The sequence below is a fragment of the Podarcis muralis genome, chromosome 4 (genome assembly GCF_964188315.1).
Source record: "Podarcis muralis chromosome 4, rPodMur119.hap1.1, whole genome shotgun sequence".
NCBI lineage: Eukaryota > Metazoa > Chordata > Lepidosauria > Squamata > Lacertidae > Podarcis > Podarcis muralis.
This window is the reverse complement of record NC_135658.1, coordinates 13,473,738-13,485,765: the sequence shown is the minus strand read 5'-3', so window position 1 is coordinate 13,485,765 and position 12,028 is coordinate 13,473,738. Positions and strand designations below refer to the sequence as shown.

At 43.2% G+C, this 12,028-nt stretch overlaps 1 protein-coding gene across 28 annotated transcripts in view; it reads left to right on the top strand.

The window, feature by feature from the left end:
- DLG2 (discs large MAGUK scaffold protein 2) overlaps positions 1–12,028 on the top strand; it is a 901,719-nt gene that overhangs the window by 872,678 nt on the left and 17,013 nt on the right. For 21 of the 28 annotated variants that reach the window (XM_077926964.1, XM_028725975.2, XM_028725977.2 and 18 more), the window contains one exon: positions 5,762–5,861. In XM_077926964.1, the coding sequence (XP_077783090.1) occupies positions 5,762–5,861 (100 nt within the window). Of the gene's footprint in view, positions 1–5,761; positions 5,862–8,534; positions 8,581–12,028 lie in introns of all 28 variants that reach the window. The other 7 variants (XM_028725979.2, XM_028725978.2, XM_028725981.2 and 4 more) reach the window with 1 other exon arrangement.

Genomic DNA, 12,028 nt, shown 5'->3' with positions numbered 1-12,028 from the left:
GCTGCTTTAAAATAGGAGAAGCATTCGCTAGCTAGTAGAGAATAATGGAAGTGTCAAATATTGGAGCGTGTAAGACTCCAAGCAGAATGCATAATATCTAAAGCAGCACTGAAGCTGGAATCAAACAAAGTAGGTATCTGCTGAAGCACGCGGGTCAGGTGTGGGTTGCTTCTGCGAAGCAGGCGGAGGCGCTGGCACTAAATTTTAAACCTCTTGGGATTTTCCTCCACCCCCTCTCCATGGTTTCCATCATTTGGGTTTAGCGATATTTTTTCTCTCAGCAGCCCTTCCTACCATTTTTCTTCCACACATTGGAGTAAGTTGCACTGTCAAGGACAAGCTGTTCTCAGGTCAGCCATCCTTCCCCCACCCACCTACCCCCACTTCCAGAAGGTATTTCCTTTCCAAATTATAGCTTGCTGTTTCACTCAGAAGTCTCACTAGCTGCAGAAATGCCTTTTGCATGACCTGTTGTGACGGCTCAGCGAATTTTTATTTTTTAGAAGGTTGAGCCATTGACTTAGAAACAGAATCTGGAAATTTCACACAGCAGGTCTTCCTCCAGAAAGTAAAAATGTGAACAGCTCCCAGGATGATCACAGAAGAGTCCAGCATAGCCCAACTACAAAGCCTTATTTAACTTCTTTTTGAAACCTACTCAAGTTCCAAACAGAGTTTAAGATAAATTCACATAGTAAAAGAATAAACAAACGTGTTGTTCGTCAAACCCCATTTTTAAAGTTCTGAAAACCGTGTTGTAACCACCTGTATGCATATGCACACTTCATTCGTTACTTCAGCAGAAATGCATCAATTTGATAGATTGTATTTGATGCAGATTAATACCATCTTCTGAAAAGGCCCATCAGTTTATTCGGAGGTAATACCCAGTCTTTTCAAGGACCCAGCCTTTGTAAGTCTACTCACAGGTAATTCTTACTGTTTTCAGTGAGGCTCCTTTCAGATAAGTGAGCATAGGATTGCACTTAGCTTGGAATGACAACTAGATAAGGCATGTGCAAAGCAGTTTGAACCTTGCGAGTCCTACACAAACATTGCGTGGTGATTATTATAATGATGAAGGTGATGGTGCCACTGCTTCTGTTTCAATGTCTGTCACAACATGAAAGCAATTAGATTCAGGAAGTCGACATTTTCAGTCACATAAAAGAAGACGAGGCAGTTTTGGAAAAGCTGAGTTTTCTAAACGTAAGGGGAAAGGACTTATGTTGTCTTTTGTACCGCAAATTCATTTATGCCAACAAGTGGGGTAAAACCACGGAGTCATAGAGTTGCAAAAGACCCCAAAAGTCATCAAGTCCAGCCCTTTCCTGGTGCAGGAATTCCACTGCTGCTGTTGTTGTTTAGTCGTTTAGTCGTGTCCGACTCTTCGTGACCCCATGGCCCAGAGCACGCCAGGCACTCCTGTCTTCCACTGCCTCCTGCAGTTTGGTCAAACTCATGCTGGTAGCTTCAAGAACACTGTCCAGCCATCTCGTCCTCTGTCGTCCCCTTCTCCTTGTGCCCTCCATCTTTCCCAACATCAGGGTCTTTTCCAGGGAGTCTTCTCTTCTCATGAGGTGGCCAAAGTATTGGAGCCTCAGCTTCAGGATCTGTCCTTCCAGTGAGCACTCAGGGCTGATTTCCTTCAGAATGGAGAGGTTTGATCTTCTTGCAGTCCATGGGACTCTCAAGAGTCTCCTCCAGCACCATAATTCAAAAGCATCAATTCTTCACCGATCAGCTTTCTTCATGGTCCAGCTCTCACTTCCATACATCACTACTGGGGAAACCATAGCTTTAACTATACGGACCATTGTTGGCAAGGTGATGTCTCTGCTACATCATCCGTAATAAGTGTCCATGCAGCCTCTAATGATTAAAAATGTCTAATGAGGGCTATGCTGCGCTTCCACAATTGGAGGCAGCAGTTGCTGGAAACCACAGGAAGAGAGAGGGCTCTGTTGCTCGAATCCTGCCTGCTGGTTTTCCACAGGCACCTGGTTGGCCGCTGTAAGAACAGGGTGCTGGGTTAGAGGGGACATTGGTCTGATCCAGCAGTCTCTCCTTCTGTTCTTATGCCAACCAGATGCCTGTGAGAAACCCACAAGCAAGACTTGAGCCACACAGCGCTCACCCCAACTGTGCTTCTCAGTAACTGATATCCAGAGGCATACTTCCTCTGACAGTAGTGGTACAATGATTGTCAGAACCTCCGCTACGACCAAGCTAATAAAGCTCATCCTCCTCTGGTCGAGTCCTTCAGAATCGCCTCCGATGATAATTAACGACCTGAGCCTCTGATGAGCCTTCAGGCACATTCCCCATTCAGCAGAGTATCAAAGCAGCAGAAGTGATGAGATTTATGGCTACATCGCTATGCTTTATTTCTTACTACGCAGACAGAAAAGAAATAAACATCCTCTCTCTGTGAGAGCAGAGAGCAACTGAAACAAACAAAGGAACAGGAAACCAGTAACATCACAACCGTCTCCTGTCTCCCATGAGACTTCCAACAGCCTGGAATGTCTCTGGAATGTAAACAGAGTCTTGTGACTCTAAGCAGCTGCACAGTGGCAAACAGAAACTAACAATGATATCCTTATTCGCCATGAATTTTCAAACCCGCTTTTCAAGCCATCCAAGCTGGTGGCCATCAATAACTTTTGTGGGAGCAGATTGTTAGATGTTTAGATAGCACTCTTCAGGCCTTTCCTGGGGCCAGCACCTGCAAGAACCTTGAGGACTGGGCCAGGATGCTACCAGGATGCTACCTGGGTTCCACCTGACTTTAATTTCCTGTTCAGACATAACGCCCAATCAGGACTTGAATATGTACCCCTTCTGTTCAGCACAGCAGGTCAGTACCTATGGTTACGAACTTGCAGAAATGAAGCGGTGTTATTCTAGTAGGAGAACTTTTTTTCCCTCTGCTATTTTTAACAAGCCTATTTATATAGTTGTTTCCACCTATCACCAAGGTAGAGCTTCAGCTTTTGCAAAACCAAGGTGTTCCTGAATGGGGTTCTGTGAACAACATATAACACCTGCAAGCCTTGTTTCTCCAGATCATTCAGCCCTACATAGTTTTCACTTGATAACTGTGTTGGCTAGTGGAGATGTGCATGTATGAATTGGGCCACCAGAGACTTGATATCACAGAATGGAGATTTTTTTAGTAGGTAGTGGAGCAGGTTCACATATTAGCTGGCTGGTAACTTCAGTTGTTCCTCCATGCTTACTCAAAATACAAGGGCTGTATCCAATGCTACTCCTACTCAAAGTAGGACCCACTGAAAGTCCAGAAAACAAACAGTGAGTTTCCCTGGGAATATAATTCAACAACAGTATTAAATAGAAATATAATATGTAAATAAGACAATACACAATGGAGGCCAAACATAAACAGGATATTTTTCAATGCTACTGTTTCCTAATTTGTTAGATAGATAATAATATACTCACAATAAATATAAATAAAAATACATGGGGTCACTTGAAGGCACCTCTCTTCAGATGCCCTGCACAATGTGTGGACAGTTTGACCAGAACAATATCAGAATGTTTAGTACACGTTTAGTGAATGTCAGTAGGGATGGCAGATCAGGAATTTAGTGGTACAGTTATGGTCTCAACGTCATTTTTTTCACAACGTGTATATTGTGGCAAGATTGGACAGTCCATATACCTAGTAACTACCCTACCCATGTAAGCAGATGCCCACTGACAGACCATTAATAATTTGAGGAAAATCAAAATAAGTTGATGAACACACACACACACACACACACACACCTGTACAGGTGAAAATGCACTGGTCCTGTCTTCTCCCAATGTTCATTTTTCTCCAGGTAGCGATCCACCATATTCTGCTTTTGCAGAGCTATTCAGAGGCTGCTTCATGTTACAGTACCCATCTTTACAGTTTCAGAAACAGGAAACAATAATTGCTAGGTTATTGGTCTGAGTGTCAGAACCACAGACTTATTGCCATTTTGCAAAAGTGTGTTCATGAACACTTCCACGGACTAAAAATCCAGGTGCAGCAATTACTGAGGGTTACATTTCACAAGGCTCTCTGAAGAAGGGCCATTGGGCATTCCATCTTAATCACCACTGGTAGCTTCTGGTCTCAAAGATAAACCAGGCATTTTCTGCACTGTCCTAAAATTAAGATAATTTATAGATTAATTCCTTTTCATGTTTGGTCTGTGGGTTCTTGAGGGGTGTGGATAACATAGGTACAAATTGAATTGTGAAATGATATGATGAGTGTGATACAATGTCTCAGTAAATAATGGCATGCTCGTACAGTGATTCAACATTTTAATTGTTTCCGCAAGTGAAATGATATATAGGCTGCCAATTTTAGACTTGTTGTCTTTGTATACTTGAAAGATGTCTGCAATATGCTGGAGACAGATATAAATAGAGATGTAGATGATATAGATATATCCAGAATCCGAACAAAGATATCTCATCTTATGATGTTTAATTTGAAAGAAATGATCACTAGGATAAAAAAATAACCTAGAAGCAAAAGAGGCACACATTTTTGTTTCCATTAGATTCTATTCACCATTCAACTGATGTTTGCATGCTCTGCCTACTCCTGCAACCAGTTTACTTTCAGAACCACTTATATTTATATTTCATCTGCTTTTCTTTTGTGTCTGCATGATTTGCATATTAATTTCTGCATGAGGCTCACATTATTTCAAATCCAGATATCTGTGGCGCTAAGAAGCCATTCATAGGTTTCCGTGTATGTTATTTTTTCCCCACCCTTTGTTTCCCGTTACTAAATTTCAAATATGCTTGGAATGTAAAAGTGGCATGAAACTTTTGTGACGCAAGCAAATACTTACAAATCTGGAGTCGTCCTCTAATTGGACACTTTGTACTTTTTCTAGCTTTGTCCAACCTTCAGGAATGGACAATGCATTATCTTATCAGTCCTTAACCATATTGGATTCCAAATTGAAAGCCAAACCTTTATTTCAGTTGAAGTGAGAAAATTGGACGGGCACATCATGCAGAATATTTTTTCTTTTATTTGTATAAGTTTTTTAGTCTCGCTCAGTTTAAAGGAACCACAGGTGGTTAATCATGTGACTTTCAGCTGATTGATTAATTAATTGCTAGTTTCATCAATTTGAAAATGAGTAAAAACTATCATTACGAAGGAACCACTCTCTTTTCGGATTTTTACTTATATTATTATTATTAGTAACAACTACTGCTACTACAAAAACAACAATGTAGTACTATGAAACAACTGCACTGAAAAATACTATAGAGTAATAGTATAATTATATTGTTGTAATATGAGGCGCAAGGATCATTTCAGAAAGGGAAGATAGATGCCTAGTTTTAAATGGTTCTTGCCATTTGCAGGACCTATATATAGGGGGGGGGGTGTTTGTATACTGCCCAAACCGTTCATCAAATATAACAAACGTTAATTTGTAGCACAAAGTTTGCTTCATAAGGCAGACTTAACCAATTAATAATCAAATAATCAATAGCCAGCCATCAATAATCAAACCAATTTTGCGTTTATCTTTTTTTCCTTTTCTTCAAGCACCAAATCTTCAGGGTGGTGGTTCCTTTTTTAACTGTTTTGCTTTACCCCAAAAGAAAATTGAGCAGAGTCACTGCAGTTGTTTTTCCACTTTTACAAACTAGTTGTTTTGTCAGCATGAGTGTGACAACAATTAGACGTCCTTGTTTTTGCCCCCATGCCTTTTCTCCTTCACAGTCATTCAATGACAGGCGTAAAAAGAACTTCATCTTTTCACGAAAATTCCCATTCTACAAGAACAAGGAGCTGAGTGAGCAGGAAACGAGTGACCCGGAACGTAAGTAAAACGCTTAGAGGAGACGATGTCACGGTGCAAGAGCCGCGCATGACACTGGTACCCTACACTCTGAGCACACCGACACACCTAGGCAAACAAACGTCAGGGTCAGGACAGGTGAGGAGGCATTACTACTGTGACCAATGCAAGATGGCAGTCTGGATTCCTTTCTCCTTTGGAATATCCAAAGCTTCCACCGCTGGTTGGAGAATTCTTCTCTGTTGCTTAATTTAAAGCTTGTGTTCCAGCCATATTCACACTTGCTTAAATTGCCCATCTTCAATTTTTTGCTAAGGAGAAAGCAACAAGTGCTCAGATATTGCTTTTCCTTTTTTGCTTCCTTCTGGTGGACTTGGAACCACCTATGTTTCTAGCCAGCTCACTGGTTTTAAACTCCGAATGACTCGTATAAGAAACAATGAAGATTTCATGCATCTTCTCCACGTGCAGAAGGTCCCCAGGTTTGGTCCTTGGCATCTCCAGGTACAGGTGGGGCAAACCGCTGCCTGAAACCCAGTAGAGCCACTGCCAATGTGAGTCTGAGCTGGGTGGACCAGTGATCTCAACTAGTGTAAAGGAATCTCCTTACCTCCCATGTATTCGGTGTGCAAGCTGCAGAATACAAATCCCATTGCCTGTTTTTTTGCTTTTCCAAAGAGCATGTGTGGTGGTTTGACCTGCATGTGAAATGGAAGGCACATCATGGTAACACAGTCTAGGTCGCTTCCCAGCATTTCAGGTTAAGGGGAAAGAGTCTTAGACTATTGCAATGTGCTCTGTGTGGGGCTACCTTTGAAGGTGACCTGTAAACTACAATTAATCCAGAATGTAGCAGCTAAACTGGTGACTGGGAGTGGCCACCGAGACCACATAACACCAGTCCTGAAAGACCTACATTGGATCCCAGTACATTTCCAAGCACAATTCAAAGTGTTGGTGCTGACCTTTAAAGCCCTAAATAGCCTTGACCCAGTAGACCTGAAGGAGCGTCTCCACCCCCATTGTTCAGCCCAGACACTGAGGTCCACCTCCGAGGGCCTTCTAGTGGTTCCCTCCCTGCGAGAAGTGAGGTTACAGGGAACCAAGCAGAGGACCTTCTCAGTGGTGGCACCTGCCCTGTGGAACGCCCTCCCATCAGATGTCAAGGAACTAAACAACTATCTGACTTTTAGAAGACATCTGAAGGCAGCCCTGTTTACGGAGGTTTCTAATGTTTGATGTTTTATCGTGCTTTTAATATTCTGTTGGGAGCTCCCCAGAGTGGCTGGGGAAACCTAGCTAGATGGGCATGTGATTGAGATCCACGAGTGCCACTTCGAATGATTAAGCAGAAGTGGGAAATCAGTAACTAAGGAGTCTAAAATCATTCAGCAGAAATCAGGAAATCTGTGCCAAACTGAATATGACAATGAGGGGAACTCTTAATACCTTTTATTTCTTTTCCTTTTTTAAAGACTAGTTTGATCCTCAACCACTTTTGGTTGCCTGAATGGATCCTTATGTACAAATTAAAACATTTTAGTGTTGTTTTGCCAAATGGAGTTCTATATTTTAAATGAATGCATTGATGCTGAAGGGTAAGGTGGGACAAGATAGCAAGTTTTAAAATCCCATTCTTAGATTAGATTAAATTGGGAGAGGTGGAAGCTGTGTATTTTTAAAGAAAATTTGCTGCAGTTACTTTTTTGTGTCTCCTAATATTTGCAACAATGGGCTGGTTCACGTGACACGGTAAACCAAACTATGGTTTAGCAAGACCTCAGAAGCTTTCTTTGCTCCATCAAGATCCTCCTTGCTTCTATACTGTGCTGAGCTAAACCAGGATTTGGCTCCTAGTTAAGCTGCTCCCTCCTCACTAATTGCCAACCGTAGCCAAGAATAAACCTTGAGTTAGAACAAACTTGGAGTTGGTGAAGAACAACACGGCAGTAAAAAGAACCAGGGAAGAGCATGGGCTTGCCAAACCATCGCTTGACATGTCGTGTCATGTGAACCAAGTCAGAATTATGAATGATGTGCCAAACCACCTTACACTCTGTTTTTTTAATCGGCAAAGGGATTTGCGTCGTCTGGCTTGCATACTGAGTCTGTAGGCCAATTCATATGTTTCCAACATGTGTCACTCATAGTTTAAAACCAATGAGCTGTCCAGAACCACGGGTGCTCCTGAACTCAGGCAATGTGGTCCAGAACACAAGGACCATGGCGCTGCTCTTCCAGCATCACTCGCTGACTGCTTGCCTGGTTTGCCAGGCACACTATCTTCATCTGAGCTACTTTTCTACATCAGGGATGGGGATACAATGGCTTTCCAGATGTTGATAGACTCCATCTCCTGTCAGCTCCAGCCTGCATGGCCAGTGATGAGGGATGACAGGGCTTGTGCTCCAGAAACACCTGGAGAGTCATAGGTTCCTCATCCCTTGTCCTACAGCTTCCTTAAGCACCTGTATGCTTTCTTCCTTTCACTGAAATAGATTGCCTTACCATATGGCTTCCTAAGGCCCTTTGAATTTGAGGGCAGGAGTCATTTCCCAAAAGCGAAGGAATCCAGACTGTGTGATCTGCATGGTCAGTCATGGTAGTATCCATTTCAACGCCACTGACTTCTTCCTTCCTCTTCTGCGGCTGTTCTTTTCTTTCATTGCTCTCTCTGGGGAAACTCCCGTGCAGGACATCCCCGGATTAGGTGACGACGGTTATGGAACAAAGACTCTGAGTAAGTTCCCAGGAATGGTCACTGTCACCCCAGTCTTTTTTTCTTTCTTTCTTTCTTTTAAATAATTTTGGTTTCCTTTTTAGTTTGGCTTTTGTTCTTTCCCCAAGGACCTCCCACCCCTGGCATGCACAAGATTAGATTTTTATTTTTATTTTGTTTTAATTTCATTCCCCAGCTTTGAATGCACTGGGTGAAATAAGTTTCCATTGGTTTGTTTGTTTTGTTTCGTTCTGCATGACAATATTAATAGCATACAGCATATGAAACAGGTATGTCTAAGTCTGTAAATAACACTTTTTTTGGTTTACAAATAATGCACCATTGATCCTTTCCTGACAGGTTTTTTGGGGGGGTTTACACCAGTTGTTTTTAACCCCTCCCTCCCCTCCCACTGGGTTCCTACAGCTGTCTCAAAGATGATCTGGTCAGGGTTGATCAAAAGGGTCACTGCCTTTTATAAGAAAAGAAGTATAATTACTTCTTTTCTCCTTGCACGCTTTTGATGCCTACTAAAAACCATTTTCTTTCAGCAAGTCTGCCCAGATGTGCAATTTTGTTATATGTACTTGCTTACATTGGCTTGTTTTTAAAGTCTCCTGGTTTCTATGGTTATTTTTGCGATACAGTCGGACCATGGAAGTTGAACAGAATCCATTCCGGAAGTCCGTTCGACTTCCAAAACGTTTGTAAACCAAATCCTGCAAGCTCCTGCAGCCAATCAGAAGCCGCGTAATCCCCCTTGGACGTTTGGGTTGCAAAAGAACATTTGCAAACCGGAACAATCCAGGTTTGCAGCGTTCAGGAGCCAAAACGTCCATTTTCCAGGGAGTTCAGGATCCAAGGTACAACTGCATATACTTTATACTCCTACTTTTTATACCCTTTCCATTTTAAACTATTTTATGTAAACTGCGTAGAGCTTTTACATAAAAATTAACAAGTATCTAAATTTTGTTAAATGAATCATGAATAAATCAAATTAAATAGATTGGAAGTGCAGGAGGACCTATCTGGGTAGGGATCCTGGTGGCGGGAAGGGTGTGGAGTTGGGGACTTTAACTGCTCCCCTCACAGACGCACTGATCCAGATAGGATATTTGCATTAACTATATGCATGGGGAAAGGCTCCCATTCAGATCCTGTGTGGCCCTCAACCTTACGGTGAATAAGTAAGAGAAAACGATAGAGGTTGGAATGGATTTCTTAAAAATGTAGTAAAAAAACATTGAGGATTTTCCTGACTGCCCCTGCATCACTCTTAACCTTGCAACGACCTCACTTGATATGCGTAATGGCTGCCTACTTTCTACGGAGTTTTCCCATTCTTTTTTCCCAATGCACATGTTCATGCCGGAAAAAGCAAAAACTCCAGCGCTGCCTCCATTGCCCAACTGCTATGAATGCGCTTTTCATTACAGGAATGTATGCTTGTGTGCACAACCTGATGCAACCCTTGGGGTTTCCTTTCTTGCTGAGTATCTTCCTGAACATCAGTTAACCCCACCTGATGGTCGACTTTCCCTGTGAAAGGAGGGGCGCATTATCTCTTGTGGAGCTGAGAGGTTCGGTTGCCGAGGAAAGGGCATTTCTCATTGATAGACCAACTCATGCCGCTATCCAAATTTCAGTAATTTAGAGGGGAATTAGCAAGAATCAGCAGGCGAGTACATGAAAGCTGGGCAAAATATAGATGGGCTCTCTCGCTTTTTATTCCTGAGTGGAGATTCTCTCTGTGAATGCAGTGCGGGGTGAAAACCGCATTCCTCATACAGTCCTCTAAGAATAAAAAAATCCATTGGGTTTTGTAAAGGAGGGTTGGGGAGCCTTTTTAAAACTATGGGATGTGTTCCCTTCAGGTGTGGGTGGGGCCACAGACAAAGGTGGGTGGAGCAAATGATGCAAATTTTGCCTTTGTGCAGTAAGCTAGTTTCTACTGGAGAGCCAGTGTGGTGTAGTGGTTAAGAGCGATAGACTTGTAATCTGGTGAACCAGGTTCGCTTCCCCGCTCCTCCACATGCAGCTGCTGGGTGACCTTGGGCTAGTCACACTTCTTTGAAGTCTCTCAGCCCCACTCACCTCACAGAGTGTTTGTTGTGGGGGAGGAAGGGAAAGGAGATTGTTAGCCGCTTTGAGACTCCTTGGGGTAGTGATAAAGCGGGATATGAAATCCAAACTCTTCTTCTTCTTCTTCTACACACATACACACACCACCTCTGTGTCAAGCAAGAGGCATGATCAGAGTTCAAGGATACCTTCCAGACAGACAAAAACTCAGGTTGTGAAGCGGAACCAGTTGCCTGGGGCAGACAGAAAGACTTGGAGGCCATATTTGACCTCCAGATCTGATACTCCTCACCAGGGTTTAAAGCCTTGTGTGTAGCAACAGTCAATCCCAATGGAAGATCAGATGTTCTGTCCAAAGCCCACCTCATGGCCTCAGAAGACTTCATCCCAAATTTATAAGGACCACCTTATATGCTGGATCTGGGGAAGACCCATCTAATTCAGCCTTCCCTTTCCTGAAGCTGCTGACCAAGCAATTCCTCTTTAATTCCAAGGCTGCAAGGCTGTCTCCCAGGGGTCATATTTCACTGGCGGAACAAATGCATTGCATGCTGATTAGCCACGGGTTCAAGCCCAGGCTTCTCCAGTGGGGAAAAAAAATGTAGGCAGCAGGCTAACAAAAAAAGACCCTGGAGAATCGCTGCCATTTTGGAGCGGTCAGTACTGGGCTTGAAATGACTAATGGTCTGGGCTCAGACTAATGGCCTGTGATTTATTTGCACAGCATTTCAAAGGGGGAAGGGGAATCCAAAGCGGAGGACAAACCAAATCCAACCAGCATGAGTTACAAAGGGGTTGAGGCAGGGATGGGGAGCCTGTGGCTCTCCAGATGTTGTTACTCTACAACTCCCAAACCCCTGGCCATTAACTGGCTGGGACTGACGGGAAGTCCAAAGGCCTCTGGAGGGCTGTAGATTCCTCGTCAGTGGATTAAGGCTCCTTTCTCATCATTGCTGCTTTAGCACTGCCTCCCAACACTGCTTTTCCAAAGAGAAAGGGAAAATTGTGGTGTACAAAGCAGTAGACTACTAGCCACTGCATGAACAATAAGTATGAGTGCCATGTTTCACGTGGGTCTTCATCTATACTGAAAGAGCATCACCGGGTTCAGGGAATGGAAGCCTCATGCACGCATAGCCATGTTCCCCATACTTGGGTTTCCAGCTGTTTTTGGACTACAACTCCCATCATTCCTAGCTAGAATATTCAGGGATGGTGGAAATTGTAGCCCAAAAACAGCTGGAGACCCAAGTTTGGGAAATCGTGATCCATAGGAAAATAGGAGCCTGTCTTCTGTTGAGTAAGACCCATTGGTCCATCTAGCTCAGTATTGGCTACATTGACTGGTAGGGATGCAGGTGGCACTGTGGTCTAAACCACTGAG